Source organism: Peromyscus californicus, unplaced genomic scaffold (assembly GCF_007827085.1).
Source record: "Peromyscus californicus insignis strain IS unplaced genomic scaffold, ASM782708v3 Scaffold_8__1_contigs__length_139910024, whole genome shotgun sequence".
Taxonomy (NCBI): domain Eukaryota; kingdom Metazoa; phylum Chordata; class Mammalia; order Rodentia; family Cricetidae; genus Peromyscus; species Peromyscus californicus.
The window spans coordinates 1,813,883-1,829,396 of NW_026294606.1; the positions used below are offsets into that span (position 1 = coordinate 1,813,883).

General features: G+C 41.1%; 1 protein-coding gene across 6 annotated transcripts in view; it reads left to right on the forward strand.

Moving 5' to 3' along the window:
• Fancc (FA complementation group C) overlaps positions 1 to 15,514 on the forward strand; it is a 157,504-nt gene that overhangs the window by 50,508 nt on the left and 91,482 nt on the right. For 5 of the 6 annotated variants that reach the window (XM_052729084.1, XM_052729085.1, XM_052729082.1 and 2 more), the window contains 2 exons: positions 213 to 297; positions 4,510 to 4,604. In XM_052729084.1, the coding sequence (XP_052585044.1) occupies positions 213 to 297; positions 4,510 to 4,604 (180 nt within the window). The remainder of the gene's footprint in view (positions 1 to 212; positions 298 to 4,509; positions 4,605 to 15,514) is intronic. The other variant, XM_052729086.1, reaches the window with a different exon arrangement.

The following is a 15,514-nucleotide window of genomic DNA, read 5'->3' on the forward strand; positions in this document are numbered from 1 at the left end:
TGAAATGACCTAATTGTGTTATATTGAGTTTTTAAGGATTAAGTACAAGTTAAACTTTGACTTTCTTATGTAGAGCTTTTCCCTAATCTCTTTCTGTATACTTTCTAAAATAGGATGTACAGGAGTACTCAGGCTCTCTTGAGGATTATGTTGCTCAGTTGAGTTGCATAGTACTTTTTAACTATCAAAACATGTGGTTGTTGTTTTTACAGGATTCTAACGCAATCCTGGAAAGGTTCCCCACAATTGGTCAACTGTTGGCAAAAACTTGTTGGAATCCTCTCATCTTAGCATATGGTAAGAGTCTCAACACACAAATACCTGATGACAGTTTTACTCTCTGTCCATCTAACAGAGCACAGGGATGTAAATTGTAACCTTTTTCATGTTTCCGTGGGGCAGTTTACCAGGTGTATGCATCTTCCTGTGCTTCTGGGTATTACAGGCAAACAAACACGCATGTGCATACAAGCTCATGCATGTGGACTTGTAGGAAAGCAGGGATTCTTACAGTAGAGAGAGGAAACACTTTATGATTTAAGCACTAGTGTTTGTCTGTAGTCACTTTCATCACCTCATTTTAAGTTCTCCACAATTAAACTTGATGCTAATGATACCTAGTTAATTGTTTCACAGATTCATTTTAACTCATGTATTGTTGCCCATGTTGTGAGAACATTGTTCAGAGTTAGAGTCCTGCTATGGCTTTGTCATTACTTAAGAGTGATGTGGTTTTACCCAATGTTGAGAGAATTTGGGGATACTTTAGGGATAGTATTCCTTGACTTCTGCCTATCCTACCTTTTTTCTAGTTCCATCTTCCTCAAGTAAAGCATGCCATTGCAGTGGTACTGTTGCCAGCTGTCTGAATGCCAGTGTGGGTCTGTGCTCTGCATTCCATTCCCTTTGCCTCTTAGACCTCCTGGAAATGTCCTTGCTCTGAGGCTGGGTTGGGGTCTCTTTTCATATCCCCATGGCTTCCAGCATTTCCCTTTTTATAGTACTTCTCCCACTGTCTGAGGCCTAGGAGCAGTGTTAGTTCTCTTTGTCATCCTCAAGCCTGGTAGAGGCTGCTGAAGATCCTGAAGAGGAGCCCATTGAAGGTCTTCAGTTGACTACATTAATAGCAGATGTAATTTTTTTTTTATCTTTTTTTAAAGTCAAGACTAATTACATAGTATCATGACATGAGAACCAAAATAAAGATTCCATTTCCCTTTGATGTTTGAAAGAATTGCACATTTTCCCTCTCCTAACCTATCATATGTCATTGTGAGAGCTGTGAACTAGGTGGGGAAGGGGGAACACTTCATTGGGTCTTTGAGCACATACTTGTGCATGAGGTGCACATTCAGTCTTACTAATTCCATCCCCACCTTTGGGTCCCCACTCCTTCCTTTTATTTGTCTTCTTCTTCCCTCTCAGTCAAGTTGTTGATTTAAAATGGAAAGCTAGTGAGCCAGTGCTGTATTTACCTTTCAAAGCCACGCGTGCTCTTCTGAATTTATATACTGTGTCCAGGTCAGTTTCTGAGTATCTTTGACTAGAACTACACTTGTGTGCATATGTGTGTCTATTCAAGTATAATGCACAGATATGCACAGATTTGCATAGACAAGTACACATGTGCACACTTAAGTACATTCCATGAAAGGCTTTATTTGTATATGCAGTTCAGAGTCACCATGATATTTTATATATTTACAGCTCAAACTGGTTTTGTTACATGAATCCTAAATGGTAATCCCAGGATTGTGAGTTCATGCCCCACATTGGGCACCAGATGTTGTACAAATTCTAAATGGTCTTATAATTAAAAACCTGGAGCCAGATATTGGGGTAAATGCTGAAAGATCAGAAGAAACAAGCTAGAGGACTTCTCACCTTGCCAACTCCTCAGCCGAAAAGAGAAGATCCTGTCTCCATGAATCCTCAGACTGAATGCCTCTGAGTCCTCAGCGAAGGGGACTGAGTTTCTGTCTCCTCCCGCCTTAATATTCCTTTCTCTGCCCAGCCATATCACTTCCTGTCTCAACCTTCTTAGTGCTGGGATTAAAGGCATGTGTGCTTCCCAAGCAAAGGCATGAGATCTCAAGCACTGGGATTAAAGGTGTGTGACTCCCAAGTACTGGGATTAAAAGTGTGTGATTCCCAAGTACTGGTAATAAAGGTGTGTGCCACTACTGCCTGGCTCTGTTTCTCTCCTAGACTGAGTCAATCTCATGTAGTCCAGGGTGGCTTTGAACTCACAGAGATCCAGGTGGATCTCTGCCTCTGGAGTACCAGGATTAAAGGTGTGTGCCACCACTGCCTGGCCTCTATGTTTAATCTAGTGGCTGGCTCTGTCCTCTGATCTTGAGGCAAATTTTATTAGAGTACAACAAAATATCACCACAAGTTTTCTAGCTCCTGGTGTTCTGTGACCAAGAAAGAAAGAAGAAACTGTTGAGTGAATTGCAGTTAAAAGTCACTCATCTCATCACATCCCTATCCTTGCTGTATCAGCACCTGTGTTAGCTTTTGTACTACCCATAAGATCTCAGTTTTCACTTCACCGTTGTTCAACTAGTTGAACACTTTCTGGAGAGAGTTGTTTTCTGTCTTAAAATATCAAAATTTCCTATGAAAAACAGTAAAAGTATACTTGGGGGGCTGAGGCAGGCAGCCTGGGCTACATGGTAAGACCTTGTTGCATACACCACCACCATCAAGATAACCAAAGAACAGTAGACCCCAAGCAACCTAACAAAAATCAGAACCCAAAGCTGTAGGCAAAGTATATATCTGCTTGATGGAAGAGTCATCTGGTCAGGTTGAGAAGCAAGGGCGAGAAGGAAGAGGAAGGACCTGGAGATGAAGGGTGAGTGCCCCTTTCTCAGTGACACTGCTCTCTGCACACACTGCCTCTCCTGTAGCCTGAGGCTTTCATTCTCAATGCCTGCAGATTCAGGCTAAGAATTAGAGCCTCCCATCCTCACTGTGAACATCTATTCCTGTAACAATAACCACAGCCTCGCAGCTTAAAATAATCTTTATCATCTCAGAAAATTGCTGCCTTGTGCCTTTAAATTGAGTATTAACGGGTACAGAGTGTAGCCTTCATTTGGAATTTCAATTCAAGATACAGAAAGTGAACTATTAGGCAGCATATGTATGTTGGCACATTTCATTTTCCTTTCATTCATTTTCAGAATTCAAATTTGTGCCAAGATCTGCTGGTGAGTCCTGATGGATCCTAGGCAGTTTCCAATGGAATGCCCAGTCCCATCCTTGGGGCTTCTGGGGAGGAAGCTCCTGGATGCCATTCCCTGTATGGAGTACTAGTGGCCTTCATGTAACCAGCAGTGGCTTATTTATGTCTGTGAACCATCTAAGCAAAGTGAATTATGTACTCATTAGCCAGTGGTATATCTCAGTGCATCACTTCTGAGCAAAGATTGGGAAGATGTCTCTAGATCTTTTTTTCTTACTTATGAGAGAAAAATATACACTTGAACTCAAGTGTGTAGAATTACTTTACACCCTGGGGGTGCCACCCCTCTTTTCATTCTTTGGAGTTTAAGCTCCATAAACTAACATTTTCCTCCCTTCTTTTTTGAAATTGCGACCTCCTTTACTCCATAGTAAAGCATATTATTGGAATGTCTGTTACTCATGAATTAGTATGTATACCAGGTCAAGTACAACAGTCACATTTCACTCAGAGGTATCAGTTCAGCCTGAAGAATTCTTTGAAAGTTACGAGTCTAGAAATTAATGTGTGTCAGGTAAGACTATACCTCCTGGTGCTTTATTTAAGCTTAAAGGGAAAAATGGATGTTTCTCAGAATGATCCTAGTGTGTTTATTTAGAGTTATTAGTTACTGAGAAGGCATAAGTTCAGTGATTGTCACTGGAGGAAAAATAGGCCTAAAAATTATGAAGGGATGGATGCTCTCAGTGAATATAGAGGAGATTTTCTGTAGTTTGTCCTGTCCTTGTGCTTTTGATAGCAAAGCCGTTGGAAGCACTGTTAGCTGCAGGAGACTGAAAGGTGAACGCTGTGTGTCTTTGAGAATGCTGTAGGGGCTGACTATGTCTACCTCCCTCTTCTCCTTTACAGGGTCTGCATTGCTGTGTATAGCTTGTATGCTAATAGCTTCCATTTACAGCTTTAATTTTTGTTTGCTACTTGTTCTGTAAGTCTCTACCTGGAACAGATTTAGCCATCAGAAACAGAAACAGATAGTAGTTATTTTGCTTTAAAAAGATTGAAATTACTGATGTTTGAAATGTGAAATTAGAAACATCTTGAAGAGCCCAGCACTTTCAGCTCTTTCCATCGTTCTTATTTGGCTTTAAAAACTGCTGCTGTTTCAGAAAGTTGACCACACAAGAGCTGGACAGTAAGCTGAACCCACAAGAAGAAAAGCCAATGACGAGCTTGGTGCTTTGAGGTTTTCCTAAGCATGTTCTTAAGGTTTTTTCCTATTTGATAAAATCTACTCATTTTAGTTTTATTTTCTGCAGATGAAAGCCAAAAAATTCTGATATGGTGCTTATGTTGTCTGATGAACAAAGAACCACGAACCTCTGGAGAATCAGAACTTAACTCCTGGATCCGCGTAAGAGAGTAAAGCTTCATCTGCCTTGCTTTGACTTAAGTTCATTATTTAAAGCCCCTACACCTGCTACTTTCCACTTTATTGGGTCAAATCTGTGTTGTTTTAAGGCAGCAGTTCTCAATTTATGGGTTGCCACCCCTTTGGGGGTCGCATACCAGGTACCCCGAATATCAGTTATCTACATTGTGATTCATAACAGTAGCAAAGTTAGTTATAAAGTAGCAATGAAATAATTTTGTGGTTAGGGGTCACCACAGCATGAGGGATTCTATTAAAGGGCTGCTGCATTAGGAAGGTTGAGAACTATTACTCTTCAGTGTTGAGGTTGGGAACCAATGCTCTACAGTGTTGAGGCTGAGAAATGCTGCTCTATAGTGTTGAGGTTAGGAACCACTGCTTTATGGTGTTGAGGTTGGGAACCACTGCTCTACAGTGTTGACCTTGGGAACCACTGTTCTACAGTGTTGAGGTTGGGAACCACTTGCCTTATAGTGTTGAGGTTGAGAAATGCTGCTCTGCAGTGTTGAGGTTGGGAACCACTGCTCTACAGTGTTGAGGTTGAGAAATGCTGCTCTACAGTGTTGAGGTTGGGAACCACTGCTCTACAGTGTTGAGGTTGGGAACCACTGCTCTACAGTGTTGAGGTTGAGAAATGCTGCTCTACAGTGTTGAGGTTGGGAACTTCTGCTATATAGTGTTGCCTTTCACTGTTAGGTGTTTGCTGAATGTTACTTATTTAGGAGATTTCAGCTTCCTTGATTATGATTTTACCCAGTACTGCTCCTACTGAACCTCCCTGTGCTGACACCACTTTATGCTGTGTGGCTTTGAAAAATAATTTGTAATGATTAAAATAATATACTGGGTTTTCTTCCAGCTATTGCTGGAAGCACTATTCTCCTTGCCAGCCTAGTTTAAATCCTAGGCCACTGCTGCTCATGCTTTCAAAGTCATTAATTATGGCATACATGTAGACAGAACAGGGTATACATCATAAATAAATAAATTTTTAAGAAAAAGATTTATTATTAAAAAAAACTTCTAAAATCAATGACAGAAGATAACAGAGGCTTTCATCATGTGTTTGTGTTTTCTGCAGACTGAACAAACACAGTAGGTGTGGTATGTGGTATGGCAGCATGGGGGAGTGCTGACTTCCAAGGTAGATAAGCAGTGACCAGGGGAAACTAGAAACACCAGACTTTAGGATTGTAGGAAACATGGAGTCCTTACACTGAACAGGTGTTGGAGTGGTGCATGCCCCCTGAAAGGGCTACAGCTGGAGAGAGAGCTCCCTTTTCTCTAGGTATAGAATCCAACACCATCAAACTGGAATCTTGGGAGCCACATTACAGCTAGTGCTGGAATGAAGTTCTGTGTCCCTTCTAGCATGTTAATAAAGTTCTCAAACTGGAAGACACTTAAAAATTATTTTCTTATTATTTTATGTGGGGATGGCATGCCATGACACATTTGTGGAGTTCAGAGGACAACTTGTAGAGGTATGTTCTCTCCTTTCACCATGTAGGTCCCAGGGGTTGAACTTAGGTCCTCAGGCATGTGCAGTGTACTTTTACCCACTGAGCATGTCCCTGCCCCTAGGAGATGCTTTAAGAAGGGTCCTGCCCTGTGATCTGCTTCTTAGGTCAAAACCCTCTGCATTATTTTATCCTAAAGACCTAAGGGCTGCTTTTCTTTCTTGGCTCATTGGACAGCCACTTTGAGGAAACAGTGTAGGCCAGGGAACTGACCATGACTTTGATAAACGTCAATGAAGAAATCTCCATGGTGAGAAAATACCAACTATCTGTCTTACAGAAGGACACAGAAAGTGTTTCCATTTTTGTTCTTGTTGGATCCTGTCAGCTTGACACAAGCTCAGGTCACCTGAGGGACAAGAGAGAACCTCATTGATGAAATGCTTCCATCAGATTGACTTGTAGGCAGGCCAGTAGGGCATTTTCCTGATTAATGATGGATGTGGGAGGGCACAAGCCTACTGTAGACAGTACCCACAGGGGATCTTGGGTTGTAATAGGAAAAAAACAAAAAGACAAAAAACCCGAGTGTAACATGAATGTTAAAAGGTCTTTTAATAAAAAAACTTGGAGCCAGATATTGGGGTAAATGCTGAAAGATCAGAGAGACAAAGGAACAAGTCACAGCCACCTCTTACCTCTAGGACTCCTCAGCCTGAAAAGGCCTTAGCCAAAAGGACCTTAGTTCCTGTCTCCTCATGTCTTATATACCTTTCTCTGCCCAGCCATATCACTTCCTTCTTAGTGCTGGGGTTAAAGGCGTGTGTGCTTCCCAAGCAAAGGCATGAGATCTCAAGTGCTGGAATTAAAGGCATGTGATTCCCAAATACTGGGATTAAAGGTGTGTGCCACCGCTGCCTGGCTGTTTCTCTCCTAGACTGAGTCAATCTCGTGTAATACAGGGTGGCTTTGAACTCACAGAGATCTAGCCTGATCTCTGCCTCCCAGTGCTAGGATTAAAGGTGTGTGCCACCACTGCCTGGCCTCTATGTTTAATCTAGTGGCTTGTTCTGTTCTCTGATCTTCAGGCAAATTTTATTAGGGTACACAATATATTACTATGCCCAAGTAAACCAGTAAATAGAGTTCCTTCATGGCCTCTTTTCCAGTTCCTGCCTTTGAGTTCCTGCTCTGACTTCCTGATCAACTCTGACAAGGATGGTAACCCAAATAAACCTGTTGCTCCTCTAATGCTTTTGGACATTGGACCTGAACAAATTTAAAATTGGTGGTTTTCTTTTTTAGATGTGATGGATGGAAGATTAGAGGCTGCCCCTGAAAGAGCCAGCAAAGGAGAAAGTTAGAAAGAGAAACAAAAATAGACTTGATCTTTTATGATTCATGTCCCTTTGCCCATATTCCATCCTTCCACACCTAATATGATTCTCTTTGGTCTACTATTCTGATATAATAGTATCACATAATGTCTTATACATAGTATTTGGTGTGACTTGTTGAATTCCAAAGTTCAGATCTAAGATTAAATAAACTGTCATATATTAAAAGTGGGTTAAAGCCAGTAGTTTGCTTAATTTTCATTTCATTTGAATGGAATTCTGTTTCTGTAGCTCCAAATTGTGTTGGTTATTTTGTTGTTGTTTATTTGTTTTGATATGTTGTTGCTGCTCAAACAGGCCATATCACAGTCACTGCCTATTAAGAATGGGATGTTTGGGCTGTAGTAATGTGCTCATGGTAGCCTGTTGTATGTTTTCAGTTTGTTTTATGAATGTGTTGACTTCCATTTAAATAGAACTTTAACTGATTTGGCTTAGTTCACAGAATATTGACTCGTTTTTGCCCCCAGTCCTCCTCTTATCCCCCACTTCCCCTGCTGTGTTATCAGTTCCAAGTGAAGGGAATTTTTATCTTTACATATTACAGATATATTTGACTAAGAATAGGTTCACTGAATTTTGTCTGAATTGCCCAGTTCAAGTTCCTTGGTACATTCATGAGTACCCTGAAAAGTAGGTTGAAATGCTAAAGTCTCTGGTGGTGTTAGATCCTAAATTAACCCATAAGCCCCACATGCCCAAGGACCAAGTAACATCCTGGGATTCTGGGAATTGTAGTTCTTGGAAAATAACAACAAAGCCTCATGGGAAAGTTCTTGTGGCCTATGGGTTTTGTTCATATAAGCCTGACCACATGTACCTTGGGGCCATTCACCTGGAAGGTTTCCAGGTGATGGTCTTGACCAAATTCCATCTTGGTCAGTATTTAACATTTTTTTTTTTTTTTTTTTTTTTTTTTTTGGTTTTTCGAGACAGGGTTTCTCTGTGTAGCTTTGCGCCTTTCCTGGAACTCACTTGGTAGTCCAGGCTGGCCTCGAACTCACAGAGATCCGCCTGGCTCTGCCTCCCGAGTGCTGGGATTAAAGGCGTGCGCCACCACCGCCCGGCAGTATTTAACATTTTAATACAAGCTTGCTTTAATTTGGCCAAAATGGTGGAACTGTTTTTTCTGGTAAATTTCAGGATTAACAGTAGGAGGTGTTTCTTAGTATGGAGACATTGATGAAGGGTATGGGTGTTTGTACTGCATGTGACTGTACAGGCTCTACATGTCTTTCAAAGTTCAGTGTCTTCCTAGACTACATGTATCTTTCTGGAGGAGGCTGCTACACAACTCTCCCACCCCCAACTCCCACAATGCATTGTAAATTCGTGACTTACTGGCTTGTGTGTCCCAACAGAGATTGTTGTGCTGTGTCTTAGTTTGACTGTTGTTCCTACCAGATCTGGTTCTGTTTAATACTGACAATGTTGGAATTTTATAAATAAGCACCATGGCAAAAGAACCATGTGGATTTAAACTCATAAATCTCAGTTCCAAGGTGTTTGAAAAGCTTTGTGGTTTAAGTGGCCCTTTACTCTGTGGTAGATGCAAGGAGTACTTATGTAATTGTGGCTATCATAAGGTTTTCATGATTCTACTAATCTACAAAATCAACTAGAACTACAGGTCTGTTTGGCTCTTTAATGCATTGCAACCCTTACTTGTATATATTAAAAGCAGTAACAAATTTCATATGACTTTTTACATAAGGTGCCTGTATTAGTTACTTTTTTATTGCTGTGATAAAACACCATGACCAAGGCAACTTATAGAAGGAAGGGTTTATTTGAGCTTAAGTTTCCAGGGTTGTAAGAGATCCATCACCATTGGGTGGGGGACAATGGCAGTAGGTAGGCATGACAGCTAGAGCAGCAAGATGAGAGTTCATATCTTAAATTGCTAGCAGGAAGCAGAGAGCATTCTCTGGGCATGGAGGAGTCTTTAAATTCTCCATGCCTGCAAGATCACACTTCCTAAGCCTCCCCAAATAGCACCACCAACTGGGGACTAATTATTCAAATGCCTGAGACAGTGGGGGACTGTAAAGGGATGTTTCCTGTCCTGACCACCTGCTGCCCACCCTGGCATCTGCTTCCAAATTACCACATGGAGACTCAATATTATCTATAATTGCTTGGCCAATAGCTCAGGCTTGTTACTAGCTAACTTTTACAATTAAATTAACCCATATTCCTTATTTACGCTCTGCAAAACCTTTATTAGCATGGCATGTTCATATCCTGTTCCCTCTATGTCTGACTGGTACTTCTGACTCTGCCCTTCTCCTTCCCATCATCCTTAGTTTGGTCACCCTGTCTATACTTCCTGCCTGGCTATTGGCCAATCATCGTTTTATTAAACCAAATTGAGTGGCAAATCTTTACAGTGTACAAGAGGATTATTCCACAGCAAGGGACATTCTCATTCAAATCACCACAGTATCTAAAGTAGTCAAATTCATAGAAATACAGTAGAGCAGGCTGTGAAGAAGTCAGGTGGGGAACTATTTGATTGTTCGGAGTTTGCTTTGAGACATGAGGTTCTGGGAATCTGTCTTCCAGCAATGCAAATATAAATAACACCTAGTCCTTCACATCCAAACTGCCAAGGCAGCAAGGTCTTTTTGTTTTTTGTTTTGTTTCCTTTTTTTTAAAACCATAGTTGAATTTCTAAGGGATAGCAATCCTGTTGATAGCTGCTGGCTGTGGCATAGGTAACAAAACCAGCTTTGCAACGGGAGAACTTAAATTGAGAGGAGTAGTTTGATAGCCTGTGAGTGGCAGATTGGATTAGGCCAAGATCGGACTCTACAGCTGCTTGAAAAATACATGGCCTCAAAGTTAAACTTCAAGCTAGAGTATTTGTTAGGCTGTTGTGAATTTGTGATTCTATAATTCTAAAATGATAGGTGCCTTGCAGTCTCATCAATGAGAAAAGTGTAGGTGTTAATTTCTGCTGGATCATTGATAGTACATGAAAATGCCAACCTGGATTTCAGCTACATCAGAGCCATAGCACTAAGTGCTCTTGGAGGCTGAGGTCTCTTTAGGGAAGCCAAGTGGGGTAATGCATTAATCCCACAGGTCGAGAATAAGACCACTACCACAATTTAAAGCCAAATTTGAAGTAAGCTTTAATTAAATACTGGCCAGGTGGATGGGCTCTGGCCATTTCCATCTTTAATTCCCCAGAAAAATGGCCCTGAGTCAAGTTTTACAAGGGTTTAAGAAAGAAAACCCATAATTTACTGCATTTCCCATCAGGTCCAATCAGGGCAAACATACATCCTGACATATTTCCAGCCTATGTACCTCCTACTCACATGTGATCAAGCACATCCGGTACAGATGGGTCAAACAAATTTGTTTAGGGGAATGAAAAACGTGACTTGTTATCGCCCATAAACAATCTCCAGCATTTCAGGAACTATCTGTCCTTGGGAAGGGGCTTGCAGATCGGGGCCATTTTTGTTTCATTGATCTCTAAGGCATAGTAATTAAAACTTAAAATGTAACTTTGGTTCTCACAAATGCTGATTCTTTCTGTGGCATGCTGATAGGGTCTGAGGAAGATCTTTCTCTTGGCCTTAATGTTTTTTACAAATATACATTACTTGCTTGTGTTTTTCCAGCCACTGGTTCTGTGGTGTCAGAGCAGCCCTAGCAGACTGGTGCTATTCCCCCAAAGCAATACTCAGAATAAGGAAGGATGTTTGCAGTGAACATGTTCTCTATAATACTTGTTACAGTTGGAGACACGAAACAATCCAGAGTCTGGGTTAGAATCAAAGTTAGAGGACATCCACCCCAGGAAATGCTTTGTGATTGTGTATAGTCTGTGAAATGTGAAGAATGTAAACAGCAAAAGTAAAAGCCAGTGAAAAACGGATTCCACAGAATGACAGTACCACTCAGATGCACACATCTATCCAAGATGGAGTACACCTGATGATGAAAAGACTTTCAGAGGAGAATATCCTGTTTTTCTTTTAAGTTTAAACTTTTCTTAATTGTTGATTTTTTTATTACAAAGAATTATAGCAATTTATTGTGGTGGTATTGTGTTCCCCAAAATATTGTGTACCTTAATAAACTTATCTGGGGTCAGAGAACAGAAAAGCCACAAGATACTTAGGCTAGAAAATGTTAGCACACGCCTTTAATTCTAGCATTCCAGAGACAGAAATCCCTCTGGATCTCTGTGAGTTCAAGGCCACATTGGAAACAGCCAGACATGGTGACTCACGCCTTTAATCCCAGAAAGCAGCCTTTAATCCCAGGGAGTGGTGGTAGAGAGCAGAAAGGTTTATAAGGCATGAGGACCAGAAACTAGGAGCATTTGCCTGGTTAAGCATTTGCCTGGTTAAGCATTTGCCTGGTTAGGCATTTGGCTGGTTAAGCATTTGGCTGGTTAAGCTTTCAGGCTTTGGAGCAACACAGTTCAGCTGAGATTCATTCTGGATGAGGACTCAGAGGCTTCCAGTCTGAGGAAACAGGACCAGTTGACGAACTGGCAAGGTGAGATAGCTGTGACTTGTTCTGTCTCTGATCTACCAGCATTGACCCTAATAACTGGCCTCGGGTTTGGTTTTATTAATAAGAACTTTTAAGACTCATGCTACAATTTTAATATCTAAAAATTAACATTGAAAAATTTACATGTGATATGCACCATTTTAAAATGTGTAGCTTGGTACTTCTGTCAATGTATGCACCCTGTAACTGGGGCTGCAGATAGATAGTGCAGCATTTCTGTCCTCCCCAGAATTCCCCATTAACATTTCTTCAGGACTTTAATCTGCTTCAGAGTATTTTTTGGTTTTAGATACTGTATCTCCTGGAGTTCTGGTTCTTTCTCATCTGTGTTTTTTGTGGTGATAGTCTTATTTGTCCTTATGTACTCAGTAATACATGTTCAAGGTCTTTGATGCCATTTCTGGCTTGTTCTTTTTGCTTGTGGGCCTTATTTTATGGCTAGGCATATGTGCTGCTATTTACCAGTGGCAAGCTGTTGTGACTGTTACCCAGGAATGATCTGACAATAATATTTTCTTTTAGAGAGTTGGTAGTATTATGTTGACATGCATTCATGTTTTGTAGATTGGTGTGGTGGATTTCTGCAACCACCAAGGCCAACAGAGTAACAATCTGCATGAGATAAGAAGGCAGTTCAGTTCAACACGACTCAGTAGCCAGTGTTGGTTCAAACTTTGAGAATCTGACACCAGGTAGTTTATTTTAGGCATATTTAAGCACAGCACAACTTGAAATTTTTCCTGGTGATAATTAGCTCAGTCCTCTGTACACAATAAAGCTTAAGACGTGACTGCATCAAAACTCTTTGTAAAGTACATGTGACATCTTCCATAAAGATGGTTTTGATAGATTGACTACATGTGCCATCTTCTGTAAAGATAGGTCCTATAGATTGACTAAGGAAAACAAGATCATAATAAGGGTTTTGGGGATAGTCTTGGTCATACAGGTAGCTCAAAGTTTACCAGGCTGCTGATAACCTTCACTCCTAGCCTTCTGGGTGGAAACAACCCTGTGTGTTGAACATTCCTGGTTTCTCTGTTGCTTTTCTTTGGGCACAAGAACCTCTGTGTCCATCCTCTGTGTAGATTGGGTCCATCCTTTCCAGGCCTGTGTGTTGACTTTCTCGAAGGATAACTTTTCCCTCCTACTAACATGCATTTCTTTCTCCTGGCCTACTTGTTTCCTAAAGGTGAAATTCTTGTGTGAGCTCTGTACCATAATACGATCCCTTTCAAGCCATCATTATCTGTCCTGGTAGAGTGTCACCATGCTTAGGCACAGATTATCACTTAAAGATACATCTATCTACCATATTGACTCTAGAACCTTTCCATCCGTCCAGCTGCCTGTGTCTTCAAATTCCAGCTGTTTGGCTTAGCAAACTGCAGTCTTGATCTGTGTAACTTGGTGAGATTCTGTGCTCTGTTTGCATGACTCTCCTTGTCCCTGGTTCTCAGGTTCCTTCCAGGAAGAAATCCATTCAACTGTAAGACTGAGAGATCATCATCTGGTACCCCCCTTCCCACCCCCAATATACACACTTTGCTAGATTTGGAAGTACAAAACAAACAAACAAACAAAAAAACCACTTGAAAACTTGGACAAATTAGTAAGGCTTGAAGACATTTCAAAGTTGGTTTTAGAGGTTAATGTAGAAGTATTAATGAGCTGCTTGATCTCAGTAAAAACATCTTCAGGTTATAAAGTCCTGCTATAAACCTGTCCTCCCAGTAAGCAGATCAAAGAATCTTACAGCATGTGTGAACTTTCTGAAATATGGTGTCATAGTTGACACTTGTGAAGGTTTTAACTAAAAGGAATGTTGGCTACCTAGATTAGATCTGAAGAGTCTACCATCTGAGACAGGGTTTGGGGATGACTTGCAGAGATACTCTGCCATTGAAAATGCCTTGGTTGAAATCTTTTTTTTCCAAGACAGGGATTCTCTTTGTGGCCTTGGCTGTCCTGGAACTCACTTTGTAGACCAGGCTAGCCTCAAACTCAGAGAACCACCTGCCTCACAAATGCTGGGATTAAAGGTGTGTGCCACCACGCTTGGCTTTGTTCGAATCTTACTCTGCTATGTTACCTTTTTCAAGTTACATACTTGTCAAAATTGTGATCTTCCATCTTCAGTAGAAAATAATCTCACTTCCTCATAGGGCTGCTAGAAAGATAAGCTATTAGAACTATACTGTCTTGTATAATATTAGAGAAACCAGCCTTAATATTATACATCCCAGGGGCTCAGGAGAGAGAACTACTAACGGTGAGGACTATTTTCAGGAAATAGAATCTCAGCACACCGAGCTCTATAGTCCACTTGCTTTAATTCCTCTGGCACAACATCCTTTATACCCAGCTTCAGTTCTGTTCTCATGTCTAGCTCCTTTCTTGGCTGATTTCTCTCTGTATTTATCTACTGCTTCCTCTAAGTTCTATCTTAATTCTCTTGTCTTAACTCTGCCTCATCTAGGTCCTTTTCATCTTGTTACCCAGCTAGTACTTCCCCATCTGACTCTTCCTCATCTTCTATCTTGTTCCTCTGGTGCTCTCCTCTAGCCCTTCAATCTAATTCTTCCCCATCTCAGTTTGTTCCTCTCAAGTTCCTACCCGTTTAGTTCTTCCATTCTCTTTTCTCTTCTCCGTCTCCCCATGCCCTGGAAGTCCTGGTATATAAAGCCAGGCTTCCAGGGTCAAACGGAGGGGTGATAAGAATCACATAGGGGGCCAATAACCGTTAATTATCATTTGCAACCCCAAAGGGAAGTGACCAATGGGGAAATGAATTAACTAAAGGCTAAATTCGGGTAATATCTAAGAAGAGAGAATCTTATGTGCTCAACTATAGTCTTAAACGTGATTAGTAGAAAATGTTAAGAATCTATAAGTTGCTAGGTCAATGGGAGAAAATAAAACTGTCTTCTTTTTTCCTGTGGCTCCTATCTGTCCAAGCTATCTGCCATTTTTTCTGCAGGGTGGGGGAAAGTGTGATCAGTCGCTAGGCAACCTGTGTACAGCTAGATGCCTCTGGTGATAGTTAAAGGGAGATCTGGAACCAGAGGTAAGGTTTGGGAAAGGAGGAAGTAAAGCTTAATTGGCATATCCGCCAGGCCTTCTCAAATGGGTAGCCTGGATGCTTAAGTCTGTTTTTAGAAAGTACGGAGGTATCACTGATAAGGTACTTTCCTCCATCTGGGGATGGACCTGGCCGGATGCTGCCAATGATGATAATTACAGGGAAGCTTGAACTGGGGTTTGGGCTGAGCATAGCTGTCAGCACAGAAGGTTATCTAAATATTCCTAGAAGTGGTTAGGTAAGGAGTTAGCAGTCTATAAAGTAGTAAGGCTGTAAGAAAGGAGGGTCCGAGCTGAATCTGTAAAGCTATTACTTAACGTCCACCTGACCTAGGTGGTGTCTCCTTGTGGAATTTGCCTTAAATCAGGAGACTTATATGTGGACTGTTATTACTGCTAGTCCTTGAAAGTGGCC